Source organism: Mesitornis unicolor, unplaced genomic scaffold (genome assembly GCF_000695765.1).
Source record: "Mesitornis unicolor isolate BGI_N332 unplaced genomic scaffold, ASM69576v1 scaffold39077, whole genome shotgun sequence".
Taxonomy (NCBI): domain Eukaryota; kingdom Metazoa; phylum Chordata; class Aves; order Mesitornithiformes; family Mesitornithidae; genus Mesitornis; species Mesitornis unicolor.
The window spans coordinates 41,523-69,349 of NW_010195095.1; the positions used below are offsets into that span (position 1 = coordinate 41,523).

The window sequence follows — 27,827 nt, forward strand, 5'->3', positions numbered from 1 at the left end:
CTGAGCCCTGGCTCTGCAGGAGCAGGATGTTCACACACAGCCAAGTACCTGTTTCTGTTCTCAGTCAGCTGCTTCATAATCTGACAGTAAATCTCATCCCGCAGGACCTCCTCCTGGATAGCAGCTACAAATATCTGGTCAGTGACTTCCACCGATGAGTGTGCGTGTTTCGAGGGGTAGTCCCCCATGAATTTCATGATGGGTGAATGTACCGTTAAGGACAGAAGCAGGCCCATTTTGGAAGGTAAATGTGAAGCCTCACCTGGATCCTACCATGTTTCTGTGATTTGCTGTTAGTGACTCTGGTGATGTCTAAGTGGCACGTACTGGGAGGAGGGTCTGCAACATATCCCCTGCCTGGCCCCTACCCCTTTCTCTGCACAGCAGTCGCTGCTTTGCTGTGATTTGTACTGTATTAGCTGCTTGCTTTGGGCATATGCAGTAAACCTCACTCACTCCTAAACCATGTTCTCAGTTAAGTGAGCCACTGGGAGTTGTGGGGCACTGGGAGAGAGCAGGAAACTTGCCTCTGTAGACAAGGGAAACAATGCTAAGTCATCCCCACCTTGATGTAAATGTATCCCCTGTAACGTGGATGTGGTATCTGAACGGAGGTGAGTTTAGTGGAGGTAGTTAGCTCTTCCTTCCCCTGAGTGTTCTCAGGTCCCAAAGACAAGAGGGAAAGGATATCAGTGAAGGCCTGACAAGCCAAGTCCCGAAGATCAGGGTCTGTGCACGCTGTCTTCAGCAAGGGCTGTTTCAAGGGCTCCTTCGAGTGTGCCCACAGCTGACTGCGCCCGCGGGATTTCTGGAGGACGGCTTTGCTGATGGATTCCTTCTCAGGGGTTCTGGACAAAGACAAATGCAGGTAATACAAAATCACTGGATCAGGATTACTGTGAGTGTAGGAGGTCGTTAGCACAAAGACTTATCTCTAAGCACGTTCTTTCCCAAGACAGTGATCGCATATCTCCTTTGATTATGCAGGTCAAGAACAGGAAAGTGTAGTTTCTCACACATCCAGAAGGGAGAAGACTTGCAAAAAGAACAGAGATTTTAGAAGACTAATTTTTCCCTTGCTCCCATCTGAGACCTGAGATGTTGTGCATCCTCACTAGCTGGTAAGTGCTGAGGAAGGTGAGAAAAGTAAGAATAAGGCCTGCTGGAAAGCAGTAAGTCTGACTGGGGTTCTTCTACCCTACCCTTTGCATTTCTGCAGACAAAAGATACAAGTATGCCACATGCCAAAATCTCTGGACATCCACATTCACACTTAATTACAGGGAGCAAAGAGAAGGAACCACACCAGAAATGGGAGATGCCATTACATCCTGGGCTTTAAGGATCACTGAAGATCAGCAAGAACTTTCCTAGGCTGCACACTACACAGGGAGCTTCACCTGAAATGTTCATAGGAAAACTCTTCCAGGGTGTAAGGCTTCACTTTGAGATCCTCTTCATCAGGTTCGTCCATGTAGGAGTTCTGGGAAGTTCTCCTCTGGTCTGGAGACATCATCAGCAAACTCTGGAATGACAAAGCCATGTAGAGGTGTCCCATGGACACTGGTCTGCACACGCTGTCAGGTGTTAGCACATACATGCAGATGGTGTGTACTGAGCTGGAGTGCTCTGTGCTGCAGGAGACCTTCTGTCCCCTGAGAAGCATCTTTCAGAGACTCAAGAAAGAATTGGGAGTAGGAGACTTAAAGAAGTAACTTCCATAGATGCAACAGTAGCAGCCATCAAAATGTGTGTGATTATCCAAAGCATAACACTTGTTAAAAGTGGACCTGCTAACCATTGGTGTGCTTTTCCACAACTTTTTCAGCTTTTTACTTGTTAGCACAGCATCCAATATACTGGGTCTCCAGAACTGAAGACAGAATTGTTAGCAGAGGGATCAATGGGAAACTTTGTGTTGGCTCCCTCAAAGACCTATGTTCTTTTAAAGCAACCTGCTGCAGTTAGAGCTTCCCTTGAGATCTAATGTGTGATCACCAGTCAAGCCCAGTGTGAGAACAGGAAAATTCAACTGCACACCCGTTTCCATTCATTGCTGCCAATTCCAGACAAAGAAATCCCTCATGGTGGATGAACTGTTATTTTTAAAGTCATTGCTTTTGTGCATCTGCAGTCTTCTTAGAGTTTAGGCTAGGTTTAGTTTTGTTCTAAGACAGGACAGAATGAAATGCATTGCTTCAATGGGAGATAAAGAACTTGTCTGACTTGGAGGAACAATTAACTTCCAGTCATAAATTCAATCATATTTAATTCTGTTCTTATCGTTTATCTTCCAGTCTCTTCAAAGAGAGTGCTCAGCTTTTCTTACCAGCACTTGACTAGAGGGTTTTGTGAGAGAAGGAATGATGTAGATCTCTTCCAGAAACACATTCCCTGTTCTGCCTGTCCTTTCATTCTGGGCACATATCCAGCCAGAGTTTGCATCCAGCCTTTTGTCTTCGGTGAAGATCAGCAAGTCTCCCTTCTTGAAGGACAGGATGGCAGGGTCTTCTGGAAAAGAGAATAAGGGAGTACTGTTCAGTCTTGACAGCCCAAGAAAACGCAAAGGGATTGCAATGTGAGAGGCAGGGGAATTGTATTTTCAAGTCTTGAATTCAATTAGTGGTAGAAAGTGATTAGTGTAAATACAGCTAATCATCCAGTAACACTTCAGAGAAATCACTTAAATGTCATTTGACAGCCTTTGATCTACTGAGAGCAATGACAGAGCTCCCTTTGATTCCAATGGATGCTGAATTTGTGTCTGGAACTGGCAGCAAAGCCAGGAAAGAAACTCCCTAGTTGTAAGTAGGTGAAGTTAATGTTTACATCCTAATCCCCTCATGTCTGTTCCAGCCAGCTATATTCCACAGAATCTTCCAGTTTACCACCTCTGTGAAAGTATTTCCAGGAAGGCCACATCCAACTCTCTACTATAAGGCTGAGTTGTTGGACACTGTAATATCTAAATAAAATACGCAAAGAAGTAGAAGGGAGAAGGGAAGGTAATGTGTATGCCAAGGCATTGAATCACATTGCCTTATGCTCTGTATGGCTGTGCTGATCACTCTGCATTCCCCCTGGAGCAAAGGGACTTTTGCTGAAGTTCCCCCACTTTAATGTCTTTCAAACAAGGGCTGTAGGTTCTTTCAAGATTTCTTCACTACCCTGTAGTAAAGTTATAGGACTTACCTTGGGATTTTTTCTCATGCATTGCCACAGCAAATGGTGATCTCTTCTTCAGCCCTTCCAGGAACATGACCACCAGCTCAGCGATGACAACGCTGTTCACAGACGTCAGGACAAACTCCTCGGCACGAAGTGTGATGAGAGTGCAACTCTGTCCGAACGACTTCACTGCCCTGGGTGTTATTCAGTAGTTACCAGAGTGTCTGAAAAACTTACAGACCCACCTGCAGTCACAGCCAAGGCACCCACAGCCCCTTGCAGACCACTCCTTACGGTGAGTACTGGACGTTCTAGATTTGCCCTCTCGTGAATTGGTATGTGTGAAGGACTGAAGTGGTTCAGATTCGCTCTGGACTCCACCATGTTTTGTATGAACATGCCTCATTATAGACAAAAGAACAGCCTTCTTTTGGAGGAATTGGGCAACTAATTAAAATTATTATAAAATTATTAATAAATCTGATCAAATCACCCAGGAGGACAACAGAGAATGCACACCTCCCTCCTACATGGAAGACCCTTTCTGAATATGGGCAGAGATGCCTTCTTCAGATCTTGTCTCTCTGGGGCACTCACCTGTTGGTGTGGATGCCAGTTATCTCTGGGAAGGTCAGCTCAAGGAGCCTCTTTTCTGACTCATCCAAGAAGCAAATACCTTTCCAATTTACGGCGACGATAAAGCGGTTCTTGGGTAAGCTGGGACCTAAAAATGCAGGAAAAAAACCCCTTATCAATGCTATACAAGTCCTCCTCTATTGATCTTATATCTGTCTGCCACTTCTAGACATTACCTGAAAACTTAGTGACTTCAAAAAATCGGGAAAAAAGCAAAGGCCACTGAAAGCGAGCAAAATCTACAAGTTGTTCCTTCACAGCCTGACGGGAGAGACGGTCCTGTGTGTATGGGGCCTGCAATAGAAAAAGATACCCAAGGTTTTCTCAGTGCAATCTGGTTTGCATGATCTGCCAACAATAAAGAGCAGACCTGATCCCAGAGGTTCCCAACAACCCTCTGCTGTCACTGGTGTGAAGGGTACCTGGAGAAAGCCAAATCAGAAACAGCCTCCAGGGGCCCAAGCTACATGCAGGCATGTGGATCCCAAATTTCCCTCAAATCCCCACCCATGGAGCTGTCCAGAGGCTAAGATGCTTTGGGTGCCGTGGAAATAATTCATCATTCCATTCTATGCCCATCCTGACTCAATTGTCAGATGTAAGACAGACAGCCTTAAAAGATGATACCCTGTTCAGAGATTGAAATGTGCTTTTTCATTCTGCCCCCTGTTAGGAAGAAGAGTGAGTGGAGAGGCTTTTTGCTCTCCTAGTCTTATTTAACTATTTGGGATATACAAACTGAGATGTTTTTCCTTCTTCCCTCAACAGGGAAGAAAAAACATTTCATAGAAGGAAATGGTAGAAGAAGCAGAAGCGAGTGGTTATCCAGACAAACCTCTTACCTTAGCATGTGCGTAGGTTATGAGGCTCACCCACTTTTCCAGAGGCTTGGACTTCAACTGTTTCACTGGGATACAGTCGTGGAGCACCTTCTGCACAAGTTCATTGTGGATGGAATCTCCAAACTGGATGTAACAATATTTTGCACCTATCTCCACCAAATCCTCCTCCTGAAACAATTATTCCATGAAAAGGGAAGATGTCACAAAGTCCAGATAGCTTTGTTCAACATTGAAGCCAGTTTAGGAATGGGATTTTCTCCATTTTTGTCTAGATAACTCTTCACAGTCATCCAGCATATGGAGGGGTGAACTTCACACAATCATAGCTGCAAAGAGATTACTAGCAAAGATACTTTAAAAGGACCTAAATTGCCCCTCTGGACATGTTGGATATGGCTCCAGCTGCCACATGAACTGAAAGTTGCAGGAAACAAGAAAGTATTAATTACAGCTGGCACAATCCCCTGGACAAGAACTGTCCATTAAGAAGGGAAGGGTTGCTCACAGCCACTAGAAACATCCTTCATCTTCCTGCTTTTTAATGTGGGAAATGTTAATGCGGTTTCCTCCTTCAGGAGGATGATGAAGGAGACCCACCTTCTCACAGCGGTACTCTCCAAACCGGATGCCGCGAATGACTTGGTGGTATATGAGATCAGTGCTGATGGGATCCTCCTGGGAGTTGTGCCAGGGTGTAAATATTTCCTTCCGGAAGTAAAGTCTCCAGGGCGCGTTGCGCTCGTGTGTGCCCCGCTCCTTCACTAGCTGCTCACACTGAGAGATGGCATCCAGGACATGATCTCGTCCCCCACCCAGTGACCAGACCTGAAACAAAGGGACACTGAATTTACTGGCATGTCTGCTTCGGATCCGAGGGAAGGACCAGAAAGCCAAAACTCCTGGTCTCCTGACAGCAAGAAAAACTCTGGAAAGGTAAGCAGATGGATGTGCAAGTTATACTGTGGTAAATGCGTGTATTTTTATGCACAGGGATGGTATTGGGAAAAATAAACTGGAAGGTAAGACAAAGCAGTTTGCAATCTTCTATTTGTCACCTTGTACTTTCTTTTCCTCTTGTATATCCCCTTAAGAGCGCATGCAGGTTGCTGTAATCTTAACAAAAAATCCATCTCTGAATTAATTTCTTTGCTATTGGTGCCTAACTATGAGCATCAAGATGTCATCCTGCTGGGATGGCTGTTTTATGGCATTACTGTAACAAAAAGCAAAGGGAAGGAGAGGCTAAAATAACAGCATGGGAGCTAACAGCAGCAGCCTGGCAGGGACCTTGGCTTTCAATGCCACACAATAGGGGCTGCATCAGCAGCAGGACAAGTTATGTGCAGCAGAGCAGGTGGGAAATCTGCCTTTGGGCACGTCAGACCCAGTTTCACCCTGTCCCAGCAGTTCTGCACGCTGCATGCGTGACGGGCAAGTGGGATCCCAAAACACAGCAGGAGACCACAGTGCTCCTACTGCCTGTGCAGGGGAGCAGGGACACCAGGCAGTTGTGTGACCTGGCACAGGAAACCTCGCAGGCCTGCCGCAGGAATTGCCTAGTGGTTTGCCAGCAGAGAGGCAGAACAGGATGATCAGGTCTTGAGATTCATCTGGGATTCAGAACAGATTTGATCTGAGCATAGGACTGGGTGGGGATGCTTCCAGAAGTCAGAGGGAGTCTTCAGTGAGGCTGCGTGGACAGCGGCAACTCCACAGAAAGAGAAGGGAGCTTTAATTCTATTTTTCTACACTTTACCTTGTCAAACACAGCAATGTAGAGTGAAAAACCAAACACATCCTTCAGTTTGGTTTTATCTGCTATGAACTGGCAGATCTCTTTGGCAATGGAAGCAGAGTCTGCAGGGACAGTGATGCTTTGGCCATTCATCAGGGTGACATTAAACATAATGGGTTTCTTCTGCTTTGTTGCCTGTAGGTCAGAGTCAAATGAGAAAAAGAAGTTATGGGGAAAAGTTATTTTTCTGTGAAGAATGAAGAAGGCGTTTAAATTTAAGAACTTCACACACTGTACACCCTAGCCAACAATCTTGAAGTGAATCTCCAACGCCCACACAGTTTCTTCAGTGCATGGTGAGTCTTAAATGTAAGTTACAGCCCTGGAGCAGCACTGAAATCAAGTTCCCTCCTTAGGGAAGATCTGTCAGCACAGGTTAGCAAATACAATCCACATAAAATAGCACAGATCAATATAAATTATCAAAGAGGGAGTCGCTACCTGAAGTTCCAGCCAGCTCGGAGGTTCAGTCCGTGCTCCGTTGACATAGGTACGTCTGAGCCGTTCAGCACAGTACGGTGCATAGCCCGTGGGCCCATGGTGGATGAAATTCAACAGGTACTATATACACAGAGCATAAGAAAGAGTTAGGAAACACCAAACCTCATCAAACACTAGAAACCTGCTGTAGTTATTAGACCAGATTAGAATGATCAGTTAGCTTATGGTTCACCAGAAAGTGTTAAAGGTTCGGGTTGGGATTAGTGTTTTGGAAAAGGAGGTTTGAGACACCAAGTTTTCCCTCATTCTGCAAAGCTTTTAGACTAAAGGGGAAGGCTTGTGTCAGTCTATTTGCTGTTTAACTGTATGGTGAATATTAGACAGTGGAGACTTCACTCTTGATGGGGTTAGATCAAGGGTTGGTGTTTCCAATTGAAGAGCCTGGAGTCTTGTGACACTGTATGAACTGAAGCTCTGGGCGGAGGACTAGTTGCCTGTTAGAGCATGTTATGGGTACTTTTAGTTTTACTAAGTTCTCAGGTAATATCAAGAGTTTAAGTCCATGGTTAAGATTGGACATTGGAAGAGGATGATTGGACAAACCAAGCTTTTGCAGGACATGGTATAAGCGTGGACTTGTATTTACATACTTGTATTTAGGGCAAGCATGGGTCAGTCACCTGGTTATTAATAATGAAGAATATTCCTAGAGATCAGGTATGGATTTATGAAAATGTCTTGTTTGTTTGTGTCTTGTTTGCTTCAAGTAGTGGCCACTTGGCAAAATTTATCATTAGATTAATTGTTTGGGCTAGGGTGTCAGTAAAGCAAAGCTGAAGATCCAGGGATATCTATGGATTCGGTTTGCCTCTGAGAACTCTGAGGAAGGCTGATGCCAAGTTTGAGCCATGGGTTGTGTTGGCTTGCTTTGACTGTTTTTCTGTGATGAACTGGATTTATCATCCATTTACATTTGGAAATGAACGGATTGAAGAAAATGAGGACAAAAACCTAAATATCAGATTTTGTAGGGTAAGAACTGGTAAAATATGAGGAGTGATTTTTATACTGGATTCCCAAGAATATTTAATCACTAGGATTATAACTGAGACAGCTTTTAACTGTTGGAAAGGAAGACCTGGAGATGATAAAACTGGCCAGATTCTCTGCAGATCACAGAGTGCTGTGATCAGCAACAGAACCTGACCTGTATAGTGAATAATGAAAAAGAATTAAATATGAATACAGCAATCGTTTATTTAAATTCCCAGATAAGCATGAGACAAGATAGTTTCTGCTAAAATCACATCACCGTGGCTATGGCAGCTAAATGGTTGATGTGGCTATTTGTATCCAGACACAAAATTCACAAGAAAGCAGATCAGCTAAGGCACTTAAGCTGCTGTAGGAAAGGTTGGTAGTACCTTCACAAATGTGTCTGAAGGAGGAAAGCAACCAAGGCAAAGTGACAGAAGGATCCAGCCTCGAGCATAGCTGCTCCTGTTGCTGTTTTCAGTGAGTTGTTTGCAGATCTGGCAATAAATCTCATCTCTGTAATAAAACATGTGAAAGCAGCAGATAATGATTCACTGTCTGAGCTGGCTTTGGCTACGTTTCCACTGCAAGCTTGGCACGATTGCAGATCTGAGGGGATCTGAGCGAGGTTTAACCGTGTGAGCTAGGTTACCACCTGTAATGTATCCTGGGAAATAGCTGTGTCATTGGCTTTGGCAGGAAGAGGCTCAAGGTGTACGTACGTAAGTGCCCCTTGTCGCCCCTTGTCACTCGAGCAGTTCAAGTGCAGTTCCCATGCTGGATTAGCTCCTGTGACAAGCAGGGGGACTGTGCAGGGATAACGATTGCCGGGTCATTCAGCTGTGAAATGGCACTGCCAACCCTCTGCATGTGGGACTTGCTCTAAGCCCTCTGTGGCTTGTATCTCATCTCTCTTGTCTGCTCATATGTGGATTTTGGGATAAGGATAGAGGGACATTCTGCTTAATTGTATATTTTTACTGAACTTGGAGTGAGTCCTTGGACAGGAACAGAAGAAAGGGTGCTTCAGAGTGAGCTGCTGAAAATGCAGGTTGACTGCAGCAAGGACATGTGGGAAATGGATGGGAAAATCTGCATACAAACAGAACTGCCATGTGAAAATCATGTTACATTTTCTGGACTCTTGGAACACACGTTTGGCAAGTCTGAGTGGGAGGACACAAGGTGGATGAGGGAATTGTTCCCAGATAGGACACGCTCCGCCCCATTGCGTATCTCTGGGGTATTCAGAAAGCCAACCGTGGAGGCAGCTGACCTAAACTATGAGATGAAGATACGAGAAAAGGCAGTGAGTCATTCTCTGTCCCCACTGATGAAGGCGACCCATCCTCCAAAGAGCTGTGGCCTACAGTCTGAGCTCCGTGGGATTAGCTTGGGCTTTCGGTCAGGAATCCCCAGAGAGAAACGTGAGACATTTCCAGCCTTTTGGAAATGCCCCAGCACTGTGCAAAGGGGATGCTGGATTTCCTTGATGTAATGAGTGCCAGGTCCTATGAAGGAGGTGTACAAATCTCCTACCTGATGGCAGGGCGCAGAATTGCATTGCCAATAATGAAGTGCACTTTTTCTAGGTTGGACATAGGTCTCTCGGAGATGGAGCTGTCCTCCTGGAAAGCCTCTTCTCCACCTCTCAGCTGGTCTGTCACCTGGAAGAAACCGAGCAGAGTGTGCGAGAAACCTTCTCCCTTACCAGGCAGCTCTCCCAGAAATGAGACATTCCTTCTCTAGCCTTCTGGTTAAAACTCTTTCTGCTTAGTGAAGGAACAGTTAGGAACAGACCGTATTTCCCCCTCGCTCAAACTAACTCACAAAGTGCAGTGTAACAGCGCTGTTACTGGCTAGGAGAACGTTCTTGTACTGTCCCTTACAGCCCTGAGCACATGGTGGTTCCCAGTCTGCTCAGGACTTTGGGCAAACTGGTCTGTAATACCACAAGTTCTCAATAATAAATTGTTCCCTGTGCTCAGAGGCCACTCTTCAACAGGAAGGGGTGAAGTGGATCTGCCAGGGAACAAACAACAACGGCGTATATGCAGATAGTTTTCAAAGAAGAACAGTGTACCAGGCATCCCCTACACCAGGCACCCCATACACCAGGTATTCCATACACAGGGCTGCACTGGCTTGGCAGTGGAACAGGTTCCCAGCAGGGGGGTTGCTGTCAGGAGGTGAAGACAGGGTTACAGGCAAAAAGACTTAGTGGAAGCAATGTATTTCCACCTCTTACCTTCCCTGTCAGCTTGGATGACCGTTTCAGCTTCAGGGAAGAGATTCCCTTGGAAATCTTGTTATCCTTTCTGCTTTCTCTCTACAACACACATTGCCATTTCAGGAAATCAGTTTAGTGCACAGCAAGAATGATTCATGAAGGAAGGAAAGACGCTCACATGGAGATGTTTCCTTTGCTTTTCTCATTCTTGGTAGAATAGCACAGAAACCAAGGAAAGCAAAAGAAAATACAAACATATTCTGCCTCTCTCACCATATTTGGGCTGTCGTTCCTGAACTGGATCTGGTTTTTCCTGCCAAGTGTGTCGTATATCTGTGTCATCACAGAGCCACTCTTGATGGTGGCATTCTTGGCAAACATAACTGGCTCTGGCAGGTCCCCCATGAACCGCAGGATGATGACCCACACGACCAGAGAAGCCTGTAGTGGCAGAAAGAACAGTCAAGAGCTGCCAAGAGAACCAACGGCCTCCTGCCGTTTCTTCCTATCTAGATGAGAGCATTTTCTTCCTTCACCCAATCCAAGCTGTCAAAATTTCCATCTCCTCCCACTGTTTACATCAGAAGTTTACTTTCATGTCAAGCAACATGAGATCAACATTCACGATGCTCTCGTGCTAAAGGAAGCGGGTGCAGCTCCAGTGGGAATGTCAGATTTGCTCTGCGATTGCTGAGCTCTCACCATTCCCTTCATCGGCACCGTGCAGACGTGCTGTGGCTGGAGTGAGGCAGAGAAACCTCGGCTGAACTACGCTCTGCATTTACCCACCTGGACAGACAAGCAGTGGAGTGAGCCCTTCCAAGAGCTCCCATGCCCAGAACTAGAAAGCCAAGTAATAGCAAAGTTTTTGCAGCATGGGATCCTCCAAGTCTTCTTAGCATCGAGAAGAGCTCACCTTCTCAATCAACAGGAAAATTGGAGATCTAGGCCTTTCCCTTCTGTCCTAAGTCACAGAGCAGCAACCCTAACGAGTGCAGAGAGATGGGAGAGCTCTGCTGCTACTTCTCCCCAGGCTGGTTTTTATCCCCAAAGGGTATCTGGAGAAGTCAAAACAAGCCTCAGAGTTCCCCCTTTAGGAAGACTAAAGGTGACCAGAGATCCTGTGCATGGCAGCTATCTGCGTGAGGTGCCTGCCTGCAAAGCACCAAAAAATGCTGATGGGAACCACTACTTTCATGTAAGTGCTTAGGTCTGTCTGCTTGGCTGTGGTTCCCAGGGCTGTGCCAGAGGCGAGGGGACCCAAGGAGGAGGGGAGCTGTAGAAGCCAGAGCTATGGAGGGAGCAGGTTCAACAACAAAAACAAGATACCAGGACGTTGTCCTTGTCATCGTGGTAGAGTAGTGGGTGTCGCAGCTGTCTCCGGATATGTGTATGTGTAGATGACCCCTGGAAATAAGTAGCTGCAAACTTAGGGAAGGTGTAGTCTTCCAAGCCATCTGCTTCCTCTTCTAGCTCCACGCTCATGGGAACCATGTCCAGGTCCACCTCGTCCAGCTTGTTAGGCTTTGTTTCCAAGTCCTGTGCAGAACATGAGGAAGAAGCGTAATTTTGTTCCCTGCACTCTGATATTCTTATTTATGTTCTTTTTTTTTTTTCCCTTGGCTATAATCCTCCAGAATGTGGCTTTCTATCTAACCCCAAAGCCATACTCAGCTGCTACCAGAGCCTGTCCTAAGATGCATCAGTACCAGATGACCTTCCTGTCTTGGTCTTCAGCAAGAACATTGCTGATGGAAAATCCGGGTGCCATCTCATTGCTCACATCCTGCACAAACCCAGACCATTCTGCCCGCCTCTCCCTACCCAGTTCCACCCTCCACAGCTGTCAGGACGAGTATATCTCAAATTTTGCTTTTAAGAACATGGGGTAACTTGGGTGATGAACTTCCAGCTTGTTGCAGCTGGGAAATCGCTGAGAGCACCGTCAGCAGAACGTGTGGTTGGTGCCAAAATGCAGGGAATGGTACTATTTGGTGAGGGTCTTCTGAGCTAGAGAAACAAATGTGCAGTAGCTTTTGAAGACACATAGTCCCCAAACTGCACGTGACCAAAAACTTTTGGGAACTGACCTCTGAAAGCAGACCCCAAAGGGACTGTCTGGATGACTAATTGGGGTGATTCCTTTGCTGTACAGGAGATCATCACACAGAATTGACCACTGATGTGGCCCAACAAAGTCAGTGGACTTAACGAGGGATGAACGTGACCCGTTACCAGTCTGCAGCTCTGTACCTCAAAGCCCAGAGGAGCCTGTCCTTCTTGGCCTCCGATCATAGAAGGTAAAAACCCAAAAATTTTGTCCACCATTTCCTGGTCGCTGATAATATCCTGATTTGTCGGTTTATTGGCAAGAGCATTCCTCCTTTGTCTTTCTTCTGCCTCCTCTCTCTCCAGAGTAGCCAGGTGTTCCTTTAAACACAGAAGCTGGTTAAGCACGACTGGAACATCACTTGCTAGAATGAATGCATGGGTGCGAGGATGAAACACCACTACAGAGGTGTTACAACAGCGAGGTCCAGCTCTGCTAGTGACCAAAGGTGAAGCCAAATGTTGCTTGTGCTAAGCAGTCACAGAGACCTAGCACATCAGCAGCAGGGCCTTGCTCTTACGGCTGTCCTTAGAGACTGCTGGCTTATTGGTAATGGTGTGCAATTCTTCAATAGCTTTCTCAACAAGAGATAATACAGGGAAAATACAGAACTTGTCACAGCAGAAAATCCCACGTTACTTAAAACTGAAAAATGTTTTGCGTCAGGGGGCTGTGTAATAGCATTGCCTATGTTTGGCTAAAGTGCCAGCTTATACAGCACACAGAAATGTGCCTGTGTTTGCCTCATCCCATTTCTGAAGCGTTGTTACAAATAGGTTTACAACCATGTCTACTTTTTATTAAAATATAGCACTGCTCAGATTTCTGAGCAAGTCCACAGGTGTGAGCGGGGCAAGCCACCTTGTCAGCCAAGGACCATAGCAGTGTTCCTCTGCCAACACACTTACCTTCTCTAATCTCATCGCTTCTTCCCTTGCTTTCACTGGTCCGAGGACTTGGATGAGACGCTGCTCTTCTTCCAAGCGGATATTCCTGGCCTCCAGCTTGCACTTGTTCTGTGGACAACAGGACTGCTCTGTGAGTGTTCCCACAGCTGCTGAGCCAGCTCCCTTTGCCATTAACAAGCTGGCCACACCAGGACTTTATGCCAGTGTGGAGTTAGTTCTAGATTTGGCATTTTAGGGAACAGGTCACAGGCTCCAAATAAAATATCCTGAAGTAAATATCCACATCCAGTGCTATCCTATGGCAACACTTGCTGGTCATTAAATCTCTATCAGAACTTCACAGAAACGACATGTTCACGAGGTATCTGTGAGCATACCTCCCTCTTCATCCTCTGGTACATCTGGCGAGCAAACATGCCTCTTGCATATGCCTGTATAACACATGCAGCTTTCTTCTGCTCTGCTATTTTCTGACGCATTAGATACCCACGGCACATGGCTTGAAGCCTGATGATATGAGCCCGGGTTGTTTCATACTGTTTAGCGAGCTGTCGGCTCCGGTAGAGGGCCTGCAGGCGTCCAAAACCCAGCATAACCTGTTGGAAGTGGAGGAAAAACAAATTATTATGGTTCAGAACCACTGAGACAGGGAGGAAGTGTGGATGAGTAGAGGATAAGAAAATTCAGTAACTGGATAAAGACACCGGAAGAGACTAATGCAATACTGCCATTTTTGCTTTATTTTCTGCCTGTAGTAGGCTTTTAAAACTAGACTATATGGAGTTCTTTTGGGGACCTGTTTAGAAAGTGGCTCCAGGAAGTGAGCGACAATGGAAGGAATTATGACAAGGGAAAGAAAAGAGCAGAAATAAAGCCAAGTGAATGGGAAAAGAAAAAAAGAAAAAGGCACATCTTTGGAGAGATGGGTATGACAATCCCAAGAGAAGCAGCAGAGAAGGATGAGGCAGAGCATAGGACAACGGCGTGGCTCTTCAGACAGGGATTGCATCACTGACATAGGATATAAAATGTTTCTGGCTGAAACAGGCAGTTTCTCTTCCTGCCCATGGTGAACAGGACGTGTGGAGTATATTAATAATAACCCCTGCCACACAAATACACGTGTGAGTGCCCCTAGTATGGTGTAGCTTTCTTCACTCAGAAAACCCACCATCTATAGAAGATCAGCCAATTTTTTTGTTAATGTGAGATTGATATAATTATTTTTCTGATAATTTTATACAGATTCCCAGTTTTGCTGTGGAAGACGCTTTGCTCATAGCATGGTGGTGATGCACAAGTGCTACCCTTGGACTCCTGACTAGAAGAAGTGTGGGATCACTCATGTATCAAGTTGCTGGAGCCAGGCCTGCCAGAGGTCAGTTGGGTTACTATTTCACCAGAAAGCAGAAACGTCAGAGGTTCAGCAAACCCTAAAAGCTATCAGAGCCCTCGTTGGACTTTACACTCTTCTTTACACCCTGCTATCTTGCCTCTTCTCCCTTCAGTTGTGAATATCTTCATTCCTAATACTCCACTCAGTCTGGCAGGGCATAGTATGTAAATACACACACACACACACACACAGTCACAAGGGTGTATATACATGTATAGAATTCTATATCTTGATATATACCCCTCCCTCTTACCATTCTGAAATCCTTCCGGCAGCAGTAGCCGCGCCAGGCTGACTGAATGGCTACAGCAGACTTCCTCTGTTTCAGAAACTGCTTCCTAAGCAGACAGACAGGCGAGAAGACAAGCAATAGGTTATTTTGGCTGCTCTTTATGATCATCGTAAAACATAAGGTGGTGGTTTTTTTCCTGGTGTGGGATGTCTGCAGTCTGATCTCAGCCTTATCTGCTGTCTAGGAACACCAGAGCCAGGAAAGCTATCGTTAAATTAATAATCAGTAGACATCTTGCCAGGCCACGTCTGAAGCTCGGTGAGGGCTGTTCATCCTGCTTCTGAGTAGCCTAAGAAAAATATTCTGTTGCAGCAGTAAGATCAGTCTGGTGAGATCCTTGTGTACCACAAGCTTCAAAGTTATCCTCACTCAAAGCATTTTGTCTGCTTACGTTTTCTCCGTGCTGATGAGAAGGCCAGAATAGGCTGTTTGGCCTGACCTTTTCTGTCAATAAAGGCTTTAGGAGATTTCACTGAGGCTTAGCTCATTCTGCAAGTGAAGCAGCACCATTAATCAGTTGAGCTCACAAAGTGTTTTCCTATTTGCTTTGCTATCCGTTTGCTAGTAGCAAGGATGAGCGAGAAGTATTACTAATCCACCTTGATACATCAGAGCTGACTTTGCCCTTAATGCTGCGAAAATACTCATAGCAACTGCAGAGCAAATTCATTGCTGTGGTAGGAGAGCTCTGTAAGAACTGAAAAAGCCCAGATAAGTTAACTCCCCCATCTGAGGACCACTTGCTCCCCAGTGCCCCAGCTGCCAGGCCCAGGAGCCCATCTGAACCAGATGAACTTCCCATGGTAAAAGCTGTCACGCTGTGGCTGTCAGAAGTGGCACACAGCTCTGACAGTTTAAATGTACACGTGAGGTGAGGTTTTTAGGGAGAGGTGATACTCTGTTTGATAGCAGGCAGAGCCTGGAAAAAAGGGGGAAGTTTTTGGGCACTTGTGTCACTTTTTACAGCTCTTGCTTCTCTACTGTTGGGAATATTTCGAAACCAAACCAGGATTCAGTGCTATATTGTAGTTCTGGTTGGGGGATACAAGATTAATAAGTGCAAATCATGATGTAAAGCATTTAATGAGGACAAACATTTACTTGCCAGTGACTAAATTTTACTTCTGAAGATATTTCAAACTAAAAAAAAATGCAAGAATCTTTGGCAAAGAGCAAGACTATCTGATTCTCTTCTGTGTGATGTATCAAAAAAGCATCCTAGATAAGAAAGTCCTTGTAGCTCTGAGAAGGACACAGATTGCATGAGGATTTCCTGCTTTCCAGGTACCTCCTGTTTACTAGAAATATTAGGTTCTTCCAGCCCTTCCTCTTCTTACAAGCTGCAAGTGCCACAGCCCTGCCTTTTGAAAAGCATCATGGAAATGAGGAAACTGAGCCAGAACAAACCTTTGTGCAAAATCTGCATAGAGGCACTATGTATTACTACATGATGAACACTGAATTTAGGGCAAGCGGGAGGTATGGACTGATGTATTTCATACTTGAAAGCGCTTAACAGAGTGTGTTAAACTGCACCACAGAGATTACTGCTTCAAAGCAAAGCAAATTCCCTTCTGTAAGATCACTGACCTGTCCTTCAATCCTCTCATCACCTTCTGGATAAGAAGAACCTTCTCTGTGAGTACATTTTGGCGTTGCAGCTCCAATACTGTATCATGATGATCCTGTAAAAAGAAAGTGTGGGTGTGCCAGACACCCCCACAACTTCTGAACACTGGACACATGGTCTGAAAGAGGCCCCAAATCAGCACGATGGCTTGAGATTAAAACACATTTGTGGAGCTGCAGTAGGAAGGGTGCACTCCACCTGACCACACCGCGTCTGGCTGTAGCCATGAACAAGCAGGTCATCTGCCTGCAGTAAGACTGCTTTGAGTGCTATAGACAAGGAAGACGCCTGCTCCAGTGTACTGCTATCCAGTTCCTTTTCATGCTCGAGGCTTGAGCAGAGACCAGTGCATTGCACTGTGCTGTTTTAGCTGCAACACTGGTGTACAGGAGCAGGATTAGCCTCTCCAAAACCAAGCTGTGTCCATTAAATTACTCAGATTCAAGAGTCTATAAGAGAACGTAGTCCTGGGTCCCCACTCTTGCACAAGCATGTCAAGATAGACTGTGAAGTACCCAGTTTGTCAGGAGAAGAGGCAATAAACTGTCCTTTCTACTTACTTTAAGGAAAATCTTGGTCTTTCCAGCTTGCCAGCTGTCATCCTTGCCCAGCACTGCTTCAGAGATGGCAATAGAGCTCTGCCGAGCGTCGTTCTTCAGCTGATGTGCAAAAGCATCGTCATGTTAAGGCTTGCTTGGAAACACAGCACACTATGTAAGGGTCTATTGCCCTGCATTCAGAGGGCAAAGAACAGAAGCAGATGAGGTCTTACAGACCTCTGGGCACAGTTACTGTGGTGACAGCTCTCTCAACTGTGCCAGCAATAAGCCAAGAACTTTCTGTGGTGGGAAAGACTAAAGTCTCATGAGGAAAAGTTAGATTAGCCTGAAACCGAGTTTGTGCTAACACACCTGCTCTCGAAGAGCCCACGGCAGGAGAACTCTGTATCTGTCAAAGAAATCCTCAAAGCTGTAGCGGATTGGGTAGCCAGCTTTCCTGATCCGAATGGTCTCCATCATCCCTGAATATCGCAGCTGTTTGATACACAGCTCCCGGTCGAACAACTGAAAGGGAAAGCAGATGAGGAGGAGACCTAGCACTGAAAGAAGCTATGCATGCAGCATTTCTCAGAACGTATCTATTAATCTCCAGCCTCAGAGTGCCTGCAAAATGATCTGCTATGCTTTTCCAAATGGCATGTCTTATTTCTTCAGTGCCCTAACTTAATTCATTACAGGCAGAAACAAATCACCCCAAAGGGTCTTCAAATGTGTGCTTATCAGCAGTGGAAACAGTCCCTTCGCTTCAGTCTGGCTTTAGCAACCATTTCCAATTCTAGAAGTGCAATTTCAGATGAACAGTAAATTGTTCATACCATTTCATGGGTGTGAATAACTGCAGTAGCAACTTAGGCCCTTTGGGCATAGCCATGCAAAACACACTGTGAGTGCTGCTAGTTTCTTGCATTGCAGATTAAAACCAGGCTCACTAAGCTACATGCAGCACTTCAAAAATTATTGAGTCGCTTGACCAGCACCACATGAGGTTTTAATGTGGAACTGGGTCTCTTGAGTTCCAGCCAAGCTTCTTCATGACAAACTCACTCCTCTTCTCCTGTAGTGTCAAATTAAGCCACATCTCCCCTCTCAAACACCAACAGCCCTTCTGCTCTCTCATAAGCTATTTCATAGTACGATCACTGTTGGATCCTAATGGTTTTTGTTTGTCCCCTTGTTAAGGGGCTAAAAACTCCCCAGTTTTGTCTTTATCTTTGCAGGAAAGGCTTTTACAACTCCTCTCAGGAATACACCCATGTGCTTTTTTGCTATCTATTACTCTGTGATGCTTTCAGAGCTGTTTTCATAAATTAACAATGCCATATCCTACCACCCTTTTTACCCTAGTAACAGCCTGTGCTCCACCTCTTATTGCCCGAAGCACAGATATAAAATGCTACACAGCGGCCGACAGCTTTTTCTCATCCAAAAGTTTACTAAAGACAGGACCTTATCTTGTCATAACGTTACCAGTGGTTTCTTGTAGTCATTTGGCTTGATGCAGCGGATGAAGTACGGCTGGCACTGCTCAAGGATTTTCATTAGCTTTTCCAGGGATTGCTTGAACTGTCCTCCCAGAGTAGAGAGACGTTTGGTGGTATCCGCGCCCTGGGAAGAGTAAGCACACGCAGGCTGCTGCATCACTCACTGTCAGAGGGCCAACTGAGAAACCTTTGTATTTTTGTACCATGTGAGACTATCACACAACCGCCAGAAAATGTTAGGTAGGTCCTACGTAGGACTTAAATCTGCCATCTGTATTTGATTAATTTGGGGTTATTCTTGCAAAGAAACCCCACTGAGCTCTTTCACCTACATGGGCACTAAGTCCTAGCAGTGAGGGTGGGTGTGGTAGGACAAATTCCACCCACAGAAGCCCATATAGGCCTGCCTGTCCCACGCAGGGCTGTGTCCAATGTGGGACATGGGTCCCAAGTTGTTATTCATGGGTGTGTGCCTGAAATCTTGGTGAGAAACAGCCATTCCCAAGTAATAACCTCCAGGCCAGACGTTTTGCAGCCACCTCATAGCTAACGAGGAATGCTAAAGGTCCAGAACAGCTCATTCCTTCAGTGATTAGGATGACGGATTGCCCTGCTCATTAATAACATTGTAAGCAGTGAAAAGGCAAGCTTTCACTGGAGGATAAGCTAAGAGCCACTGTATTTGTGGCTGCATGTAGAGTGCTTTATATCTCGCTGATCCTGGGTTGCAATAGTGTCACTCCAGAGGGACTGCAGTTGGCTGCGGTTAGCTCCTGGCTTGTCCAGCTCCCCTTATGTCTTTTACACACAGATCATCATAACAGGCCTAAGCTTCTACCTCCTAGTAAGTTTTAAGGGCACATTAAATCACGGTGACAACAGTGCAGATTCCAAGTGAAAATAAAGGACTCCACCGGCCTTTTCCATACAGACATTGCAGCATGATACAGGTAGGGTGGTTGCTTGGAGGGTGCTGCCCTCCAGCGACCAAACACTCATGCGTTTGGAAAGCAGCTCCTGGGAACGTCTTGTAGCATCTTAGGGCTAGCAAGCATCTGTTTGAAAGAGATGTGATAACAGCATATGCGTGTTCAAGCATATGAGCTAAAAGCAATTTGCACTCCCAGATCTTAAGTCTTTCAGCTGTACGAGTAAATCAGTGGGATGACCACACAGGTCTGAAGCCCGTGCCCTCATCATCTCACACGTATAACATTGTTTAAGCTGGATTTGTTGTTGAGATGGTGGTGACTTTTCTCCCCTGGTGAGTCAGGAGAGCAGCTCTGAGGCCTCAGAGCAGCAAAGTTTCTTCTAGCACTTCAGTCACTATTCATTTTGCCTGCTGCTTAGGCCTCCCAGTGGTGGTCCAACCTAATTGAAATTATTAGGGTTATTTCGCTAACTTCTGTGCATTTTGAAATGGGCAGTAGTCCACATTCAGTATCTCCTTTCTTGACATGCTGCTGTATTTTCTAAATGTAAGGAAAATTGGGGTTTTTTTTCAATAACACAACCATATTTATAGAGACAAAAAGCATTAGAGCAACGTAGATAGACCTGATATTTAACCTGAAGGTACTCATAGCATTTAAGAGATGCTGAGACAGTTCTCTGTTGTTGCTTACACCACTTCTGACATTCTTCTATGCCAGGATGTTTACCTGTCCATGGCCAGATGTTCTGGACAGCAGGAAGCCACAGTGGGACAAAGACTGAGGAAGAAAGGACAGGATCAGAAAACAACGCCAGCAGAATAGACAGCTAACAGGTAAGAGAGCAAGCCAACTGTTCTGTACCCTGGCAGGAAAACGCAAAGACAGAAACATTAAAAGCAAAAGCACCTTCACACAATTATGACCCTGCATAGTTAAGTGCTCGGAAATCAAGGTATGTGAAAGTCACAGCAGGGCAGAGAACTTGAGTTCTGTCCCACACTGTTTCCAGCCCCACTGCACTTCACAACCTGATTTTCATGAGGCATAGGACAAAGCTCCCTGCACCACTTAGCACAGGTGATTCTGTGATAACGAGCCATCATGAACTTCATCACAAAGCCTCTGGGCCAGGAGAGAGAGCTAAACTTGCAGCAATGTGCAGGGCAGTGAGACTGTGTCTACAGGCATCACTGGGAGCAGGGGACAGAGTATCTGTCTGTGCCAGCACAGCTCTTTGCTCCTCCGTGCTCGCCTGTCAGCCCTCTGCAGGAAGGAAAAGGCCAGGACCCGCCTGGCAGTTGAGACCCTTTGGTGTCACGGTCCCAGCAGACTGGCTACGTGTGTAGTATGACAGGACTTCAGGTACTGGCTTCTGAACAGGTCCTGGCTTTGCAGAGGGGTTTCTGGCAGATGCCTCATTGCATTTCTGTTAACCTTTTGAACTACAGTTCCTTCCTACAAATTTACACCCATCCTGGCAGTGTGGATGTGGCATTGATGCCCAGGTGAACACAAAGCAAACCCATTGATGACAACAAGTAAGGAGGTAGCACAGCTCAGGCTTCTGTGACAGCCTGCAGCAAGGCTACACAGATGTCCAGGGATGCAGTCCTGGGAGACAGGGCTGGTGTTACACTTGTTTACAGCACCAACACCAGACCCTAACTTTTTCTGCAGACTCCTTTGCAGAAATGAGTTGAAGGAAAGAGATTGGGATTTGCAGAGACAGTGCAAAAGAAAAAGGACAGCCAGGGCCTTATGGAAGGGAGGAGAAATCGGTTGTTTCCGCAACCCAGAGCCAGTAAGCCAACCTTGTAGGCCTGGTCAGCTCCAAGATGCCGGATGGTCCCACGTCCCAGACTAGGTAGGGTTGTTTCCACCTGGAAAATCTCTCTCAGGAATTTGTTTTTGGAGGAATGAACCACTTGCATTACATTAGCACTCAGTGTGTCCCGATTTTTCTCCAGGAAATCTGCATGATGGAAACAAAATCAGCTTGTCACCTCTCAGCCTGCTGGCTCTAGCATCACTCTGTCTAGCTAAAATCCACTTCATTTACAGTAACTTGCAGATTAGTTTAGAGTAATCCTCCTGACCTCCTGATCTGACTTCAGATCAACACTACCCCGGAGTGCTGCACATCCAGGGCAAGTCATGCCCTTCTCTTCACCCTCCTCATCCAGCAGTGATAGCCTCACCTTTGGATTCATAAAAGACAACCCCAGCAAAGTGGTTGATGCCAAACTTGGTGTCATGGACACTCCTAGGTGGGATGTAGACTTTACTTTTGCCGTGGAGGGAATTGATTTTGACAAGCATGGTGGCATCAGTTCCCTAGGAACAAATACAGGCAAAACAGGACAGTTAAGCAGATTCCCCCCAGCCTATGCTTAGTGAACAAAAAGGAGTGGTGCTCAGAGATAACAAAAGCTCAAATTCTGCCTTATTTGTGTAGTAGATTTGGAGGAATGTAGTGCCAGAAGTGCCTTCTCTTTTACACAGACCCTTCTCTTGAGCATGAGGACAAAACACACCACCAGAGCATAAGGCCTTCTATTTTAGAGTTGTACACAAGCCCTCATAGCATTACTAACGTCACCAGGTGTGCTGAGAATTTCCCAAATCTTTGTACCTCACAAGCAGACCCCTCACCCACCTTCCCATGCCCTCCTACCCAGCCGTTCTCTGCGGTGTGCATGCACCTTCTCCCGGGCAGGCACAGTTCTTTCACTCCCCAGCTGGTGAAAGACTCGGGGCTCCCTGGCAGAAGGCTGCCCTGAGCAGATACCAGTCAGCATGCCCAGATCATGCCCTTCACAGACAGCCCAGCAGCTGAGCGCTTCTCTTCAACGAGGGCCAACACGATCTCATCCTCCTGTGGCGCATGTGAGGCTAGCTCTGCTTATTGGCCTGTGCTAGGGGTAGTGAGTGCTGTATTACCTGAGAAATCATGTCCTCCGGGCATCAGAGGAGATGCTTTCTTGTCCTGACTGAGGGACATACAGTGGGGACCACCCTCTTCTTAAAGAAGAACTGGGAAAGCTGTCTGCCTGCACATGAGCCTCTCAAATTGTTGCCTGAGGACTACAGGTGAGCTGAGGCAGGGGCTTGCTTTTCTGGACAAGCCCACATTGCCATCCCATTCCTGTACCAGCACTCCTGCTTAGCCTCCCTGTGCCCTAGAGACTATGAAAACGGGATGTCTGAGGTCAGATGCCACTTTAATCTCTGCTCTTCTGTTTGAGATGCCTGGCCTTTGCAGAATAACATCTCCTCACAACAGTGACATTGCTCAACCAGGTCTGTCATCCATGAGAAGAAAGAACAAGCTGCAGCCCAGACAAGCAGCACAACAAACAATATGCCAATTCAAAAATTTCCTAAGAAGCCCTCTCATAACATATCCGAAAGCCACCTTTGCACTGTCCTGTGTGTAAAACCAAGCGCTACCCGTTAGCTGTGTGCAAAACCAGGCACTGGAGGTGAAATCAGAAATCTACCTTTGGGAACTTGCTCTCTTCATCAATGAGGGAGATGATATTCATAGGCTTGAGCGCGATGACTTCCAGAGCCTGGCGGTTATCGGTGAAGTCAATGTTATTCCAGGTAATGTTCTCTGCAAAGTATTCCTCTTGCTCCAGCTTGAAGACGTGGTGCATGAAGAACTGCTGAAGGTGCTCGTTGGCAATGTTAATGCAGAGCTGCTCAAAGCTGGGAGGGGACAAGATGGGAACCCATGGTCAGTGCTGCACCGCTCTATGGTATTTATTCTCTTTGCTCAATACATATCCAGATATTCTACTGCTTTATTCCACAGTGTTAATGATCACCACTGCTGCACCTTGCCAATCTTAGCAATAGAAGGCATGTATCTTCAGCTATGATAAAGATAAGCAGAAATGAGCTAACTGATGATTGAGTGTTGCTGAGGATGCAAGGATCAATCTTGTAGGTGTTTCAAGAAACTCTAGAGATAAAGAGGAACATATAACTGTGAAAATAGCTTGACTGTATGAGTGTGTGATGTGTTTTCACTTGCACTGGTGCTACTACTTCTTTTGTTAGTTACTCCCTACTGCTGCACCTGAGTCTCATTATCTGGTAGTTGCTGTGTCACACAGTGTGTGCCTGTGGAGTACTCACAGCTTCCCAGTGGCATTCGTATCTGGAGCCTCCTACCTGTTGTTGCTGAAATTTTCAAATCCAAAAATGTCCAACAGCCCAATGGACTGACGTCTGTCTGTCGGCTTCTGAGAAGCTGGGTTGAAAATGGCTGAGTTGATCTTGTTCACTATCCACAGGAAAATCCGTCCATATATACCCTGAGAAAAAAATTATAGAGGAATTAGAGGCCATCATTACAGTCTTTGGACATCGCTTACTGCTTGCTGTCAAACTATGCCTAAAAACTATGGGGGACCAGAGCCCTCTGGGTGAATGTTTGCCATGTAATGCTCCTCAACTTGTAGGATAGACAGCTCTGAAAGCATCCCCAGTCTTTAAACAGAGACAAAAGCACCAGTACCTTCACAAAGGCATCTCTCCCGTCTGCAGCTTGCACTATGTTCAGAGGCCTGGACACGCTTTCTCCTCGGACAATGATGGAGAGGTTTGTGAGGCTGTTCTGGAGTTCACTGGAGTCCACCTGGAGGAACAGTCATGGCAACCTGGTCATTCCAGGTGGATAAAGGAGATCCAGCCAAGTCTGCATTGGGAAGAGGGCCGTGACAAACTGCCTGGCCAGCAGCATTCACTGGGCTGCCCCAGTTAAACATCTCCTAGACACAGAGACATCTGCAACAGCATCACTGCAGCACCAGCAGGGACATGCCTGTTGTACGTGCACCCATACAGAAACACTTCACAGAAACACGCTTTGTCAGGGTGCTCAGGGAGCAAGGGTGAAGGAGAGAACTGGGAGGAGACGAGAGTCCGTTACCTCAAGCAATTTGGTTGCAATTGAAAAGTGTGGTGAGTCCATCACATCAGAGCAGTCCAGGTTGTCGTACACAGCCGCTACAATGAGGAGACAGTCAATCTCAGGGTGAGTAATTTCTCCTATGGTGCAGGGCTGTGCTGTTACTGCAGCCGTGTTTCTGCAACCCTGTAGCTCTGGGAATGTGGCAAGGCAGCGAGTTCCCTTTTGAAGCTCCTGGGTTTGATCATTTTACTAAGGAGGGTCCTGATTTCACCCAGGGGCCCTGGGATGTAGGGGGCTGTCACAACGACAGAACATCAAAAGTAGCAGCAAAACGGACAAGGTTATTAATTTGCAATAGTAGCTACTGGGGATCTGGGGACGTGGTATCTGACTTCAGAAAATGTGTTTCTGAAAAGATTTTTTTCCACGTGTCTGGCTTGTGGGAAATTGAGACAACGAAAGGGAATGAGAGGAATCCCTCATTTTAGCAGGCAGCATTACTCCAAAGAATCCAGCTGGCGTCACTGTATTAGGCTCTCTGTGTCTCAAAGTGAGGAGGAGTCCCTTTCTATAATGTGGGAGCTTGTGGCATCCTGCTGGGGGTGTCTCAGACTGTGCCTGGACTGCACCAGAAGTGCACTTCACCAGACCCCACCAGGAAAATGACTGCTGGCATCTCCACAGCAAATATCACTTGATTGCTGTCCTCTGGCTTGCGTAGCACAACCACCAGCAAATGTAATTTTGTGCGTGTGTACTGTATGCATTATAATAGCTGTTGTTTCAGTTTGTGTGATAAGGCCCTATTTATAACCATGGCAACCTGATGGTGTGACAAAATAATAATAAGATTATGTTTTTTAAAACACTAGGCAGTGCAGTCACAAATGGTGCTTATCTGCCTGCCCTACCAACCCTGCTCACCCCTTTATACAGGGGCAGAGCAGCACAGCCTAATCTGTATAAACAGAAACAGGCAGCACCTCCAGGCCTTTGCTATGGGGTCTAGGGAAAGGCCAAGCACAGACAACGCTGAATTTACCTTCGAACTCTACATTTCCCAGGTGCAGGATGGCAGCCAGCAGCTTGCTGATATCCCAGTGCTCAGAATCTGAGAACATGAGGATCTTCATTGCCGAGCGGATGTGGGCATAATCCTTCGCATCGTTCCGTCCGTCGCACGACATGCAGTTGCCCTGCAAGACACCACACCCCCGGTAAGGAAAATCCTCCCAGTACCCACACAAAGAAAGGACTCACAGGGCTCCTTGCCACAAGATGTAAAGTAAAAATCTATTTAGACATTCTATATGCTCTTCTCATGGCTGTTTCGTCCCTCGTCTCTACTCTCAGGAAGAACACATTAGCAGAGGGCTAAATAATGCGTTTCTCCAAGGCTAGACTGAGTACTGGGGAAGCCAAAAGGAAAAGCCAAGGGGAAGGCTGCTCTGGAGCACAGGACAGGAAACTTTGACACAGCTGCTTACACTTACAAGGCCATGCCTGTTACCTTGGTCTGCTCCCTCTGCCTTGTCAATGGACAGTTAATCCCAAATCAAGTCAAGTAGGGTTGATCAGTACTAGAAGGCCAATCTCAAAATAAGAATATTCTGATCTAATGGAATGCAGATCCAAGGCAGCAGCAGAAGAACCTGCAACAAAGCCTGCCCAGCAGAACCTAGTGTGCTGCTCCTAATAGAAACGATTTTCAGCAATATTGGAGATGGAAAAATGCTGCTTTTTATCCTTGCTATTACCAACAAAATAGTGTGATGATAACAAAAGTGAAGTATTTCCAGACATTTCCATTTACAGCATGTAAACGTACCAGCTTGTGCCAACAGCTGACCTGAACAAAACCATGGATGTGTTCACCTTAATCTAATCCTCCTAGCTCTGTATTATGCTCCCCTGCTGCTGACCCAAGGAACTTCAGACCTTTTTATGGAATGGCCGATGCCTGAATTGCACTCATCAGCTCTTGCTGCGAGATCACTGCTATTTGAAAAGATCTCCAGCAACTTGAATGGTTTTGCTTTTGAGACTCCAGAAACAACTTTATAGGCTTGATTTAATTTCCTCTGAAACTAGATGCCCAGCTCCCATTAGCTTCAGCAGAGGCAGGACTTAGCCCCCTTTTTCCACAGCTGAAGAACATACCAACTCAAACCTGCTGACATATCTAATGTGAGGTATCTACACAGGCTAAAGAACAGGATTTTCACAATATTTTTCACGCCCCAAACCAAGCAATTAGCTTTGCTCAAAAATCTCACCTACGAACATCCCACTCCTGCCACTGTGGCAACATAAACCCAGACACGGACATTAACATTCACTGTTGGGGGTTAGATTGAGCGCCAGCTTCCTGCATTATGCATATAGGATTTATCAGATATAAGGTCTAGGATTCTTGGCACTGTTTCTGCTTATTCGTTTTCCAGTATTCTCCCTGGCATGAGATCTGAAACCCGAGTACCTGTGAAAGTGGGAGATATTTCTCACCTGCTTTAAGGTGTCTTTTATGTTTCCTAAATCTGACTTTGATAGAAAGCTTTGAACTGCCACAGGCTGCCTCCCACCGGTGGACATTACAGTGAATTACTGAAACTGAGGCTTACAGCACTTTTGGTGCTTTAAGGAGAGGACCATTTCGATTTGGTAACTACCCTTCTGCAGCTCCTGCTGATTGGAATCGCTTGCTGGGAGAAGCGAACGGCAGTGGGATAATGGGGACGAAAGCAGAGGCTGTTACCATAGTGAGATAAGTGTACTCCGAAGCAGTGCCCAGATTCAGCATCTTTTTCTGCTCTGTATTCATTCCCATCAGCATGCAGTAGAAGATGTGATAGTTCCTCTCCTCTGGAGCCTAAGAGAAAGAAATAAGCCAATGGGCAGCCTTGTCAACAGAGGAGCAGGCAGAATGGACGACTGCCCATGCCCTCACCTGCCGGCAAACCCGGGACTTCTCCAGAAGAAACTGCTCTATCCGGGCTCCTTCTATCACACCATTCTGGTTGAAGTGGATGTCAATGTATTTCCCAAAGCGGCTTGAGTTGTCATTTCTAATTGTCTTGGCATTTCCAAAAGCTGATGGCCAGGGGACAGAGAGAGACAGTATCTGGATTACTGCAGAACACACTTGATCCCCCTACAGAGTAAGAGGAGTGTCTCAGGGAGCTTCCCTATGGATACATCCATGCTTGCCCAGTCACTTTGCCACTATCTAATGAAAATGCTAAACCAGGGGTCTTGACCTTGGGCTCTGCATTCCCAGGACTCTTGTGCTCACGGCAGGTTACGTATTATAGTGCTATGGAGCTGCTGTGGACTTCATGGGGACGTGGCAGAAAAGTAAAGGGAACTTCTACCCTGCATCACCAGTGTTTTGCAGGGCTTAGAAGTTATGCAAATGCAATGGTTCTGAGATCTGTTTCTGAACTTTTT

At 46.1% G+C, this 27,827-nt stretch overlaps 1 protein-coding gene across 1 annotated transcript in view; it reads right to left on the bottom strand.

The window, feature by feature from the left end:
* Positions 1-27,827, bottom strand: part of MYO7B (myosin VIIB) — a 42,394-nt gene that overhangs the window by 9,826 nt on the left and 4,741 nt on the right. The window contains exons 6-39 of the mRNA XM_010188007.1: positions 27,328-27,470; positions 27,136-27,249; positions 25,423-25,576; positions 24,399-24,475; positions 23,985-24,104; positions 23,639-23,781; positions 22,960-23,170; positions 21,658-21,793; positions 21,271-21,431; positions 20,186-20,236; positions 18,511-18,648; positions 17,395-17,547; positions 17,044-17,142; positions 16,444-16,538; positions 14,815-14,899; positions 13,543-13,761; positions 13,166-13,267; positions 12,401-12,577; positions 11,477-11,686; positions 10,421-10,588; positions 10,166-10,246; positions 9,457-9,584; positions 8,307-8,433; positions 6,883-7,002; positions 6,403-6,576; positions 5,244-5,471; positions 4,647-4,814; positions 3,981-4,098; positions 3,766-3,892; positions 3,193-3,362; positions 2,330-2,511; positions 1,401-1,525; positions 691-848; positions 49-202 (exon numbers count right to left, since the gene is read on the bottom strand). Of these exons, the coding sequence (XP_010186309.1) occupies positions 49-202; positions 691-848; positions 1,401-1,525; positions 2,330-2,511; positions 3,193-3,362; positions 3,766-3,892; positions 3,981-4,098; positions 4,647-4,814; positions 5,244-5,471; positions 6,403-6,576; positions 6,883-7,002; positions 8,307-8,433; positions 9,457-9,584; positions 10,166-10,246; positions 10,421-10,588; positions 11,477-11,686; positions 12,401-12,577; positions 13,166-13,267; positions 13,543-13,761; positions 14,815-14,899; positions 16,444-16,538; positions 17,044-17,142; positions 17,395-17,547; positions 18,511-18,648; positions 20,186-20,236; positions 21,271-21,431; positions 21,658-21,793; positions 22,960-23,170; positions 23,639-23,781; positions 23,985-24,104; positions 24,399-24,475; positions 25,423-25,576; positions 27,136-27,249; positions 27,328-27,470 (4,816 nt within the window). The remainder of the gene's footprint in view (positions 1-48; positions 203-690; positions 849-1,400; positions 1,526-2,329; positions 2,512-3,192; positions 3,363-3,765; positions 3,893-3,980; positions 4,099-4,646; positions 4,815-5,243; positions 5,472-6,402; positions 6,577-6,882; positions 7,003-8,306; positions 8,434-9,456; positions 9,585-10,165; positions 10,247-10,420; positions 10,589-11,476; positions 11,687-12,400; positions 12,578-13,165; positions 13,268-13,542; positions 13,762-14,814; positions 14,900-16,443; positions 16,539-17,043; positions 17,143-17,394; positions 17,548-18,510; positions 18,649-20,185; positions 20,237-21,270; positions 21,432-21,657; positions 21,794-22,959; positions 23,171-23,638; positions 23,782-23,984; positions 24,105-24,398; positions 24,476-25,422; positions 25,577-27,135; positions 27,250-27,327; positions 27,471-27,827) is intronic.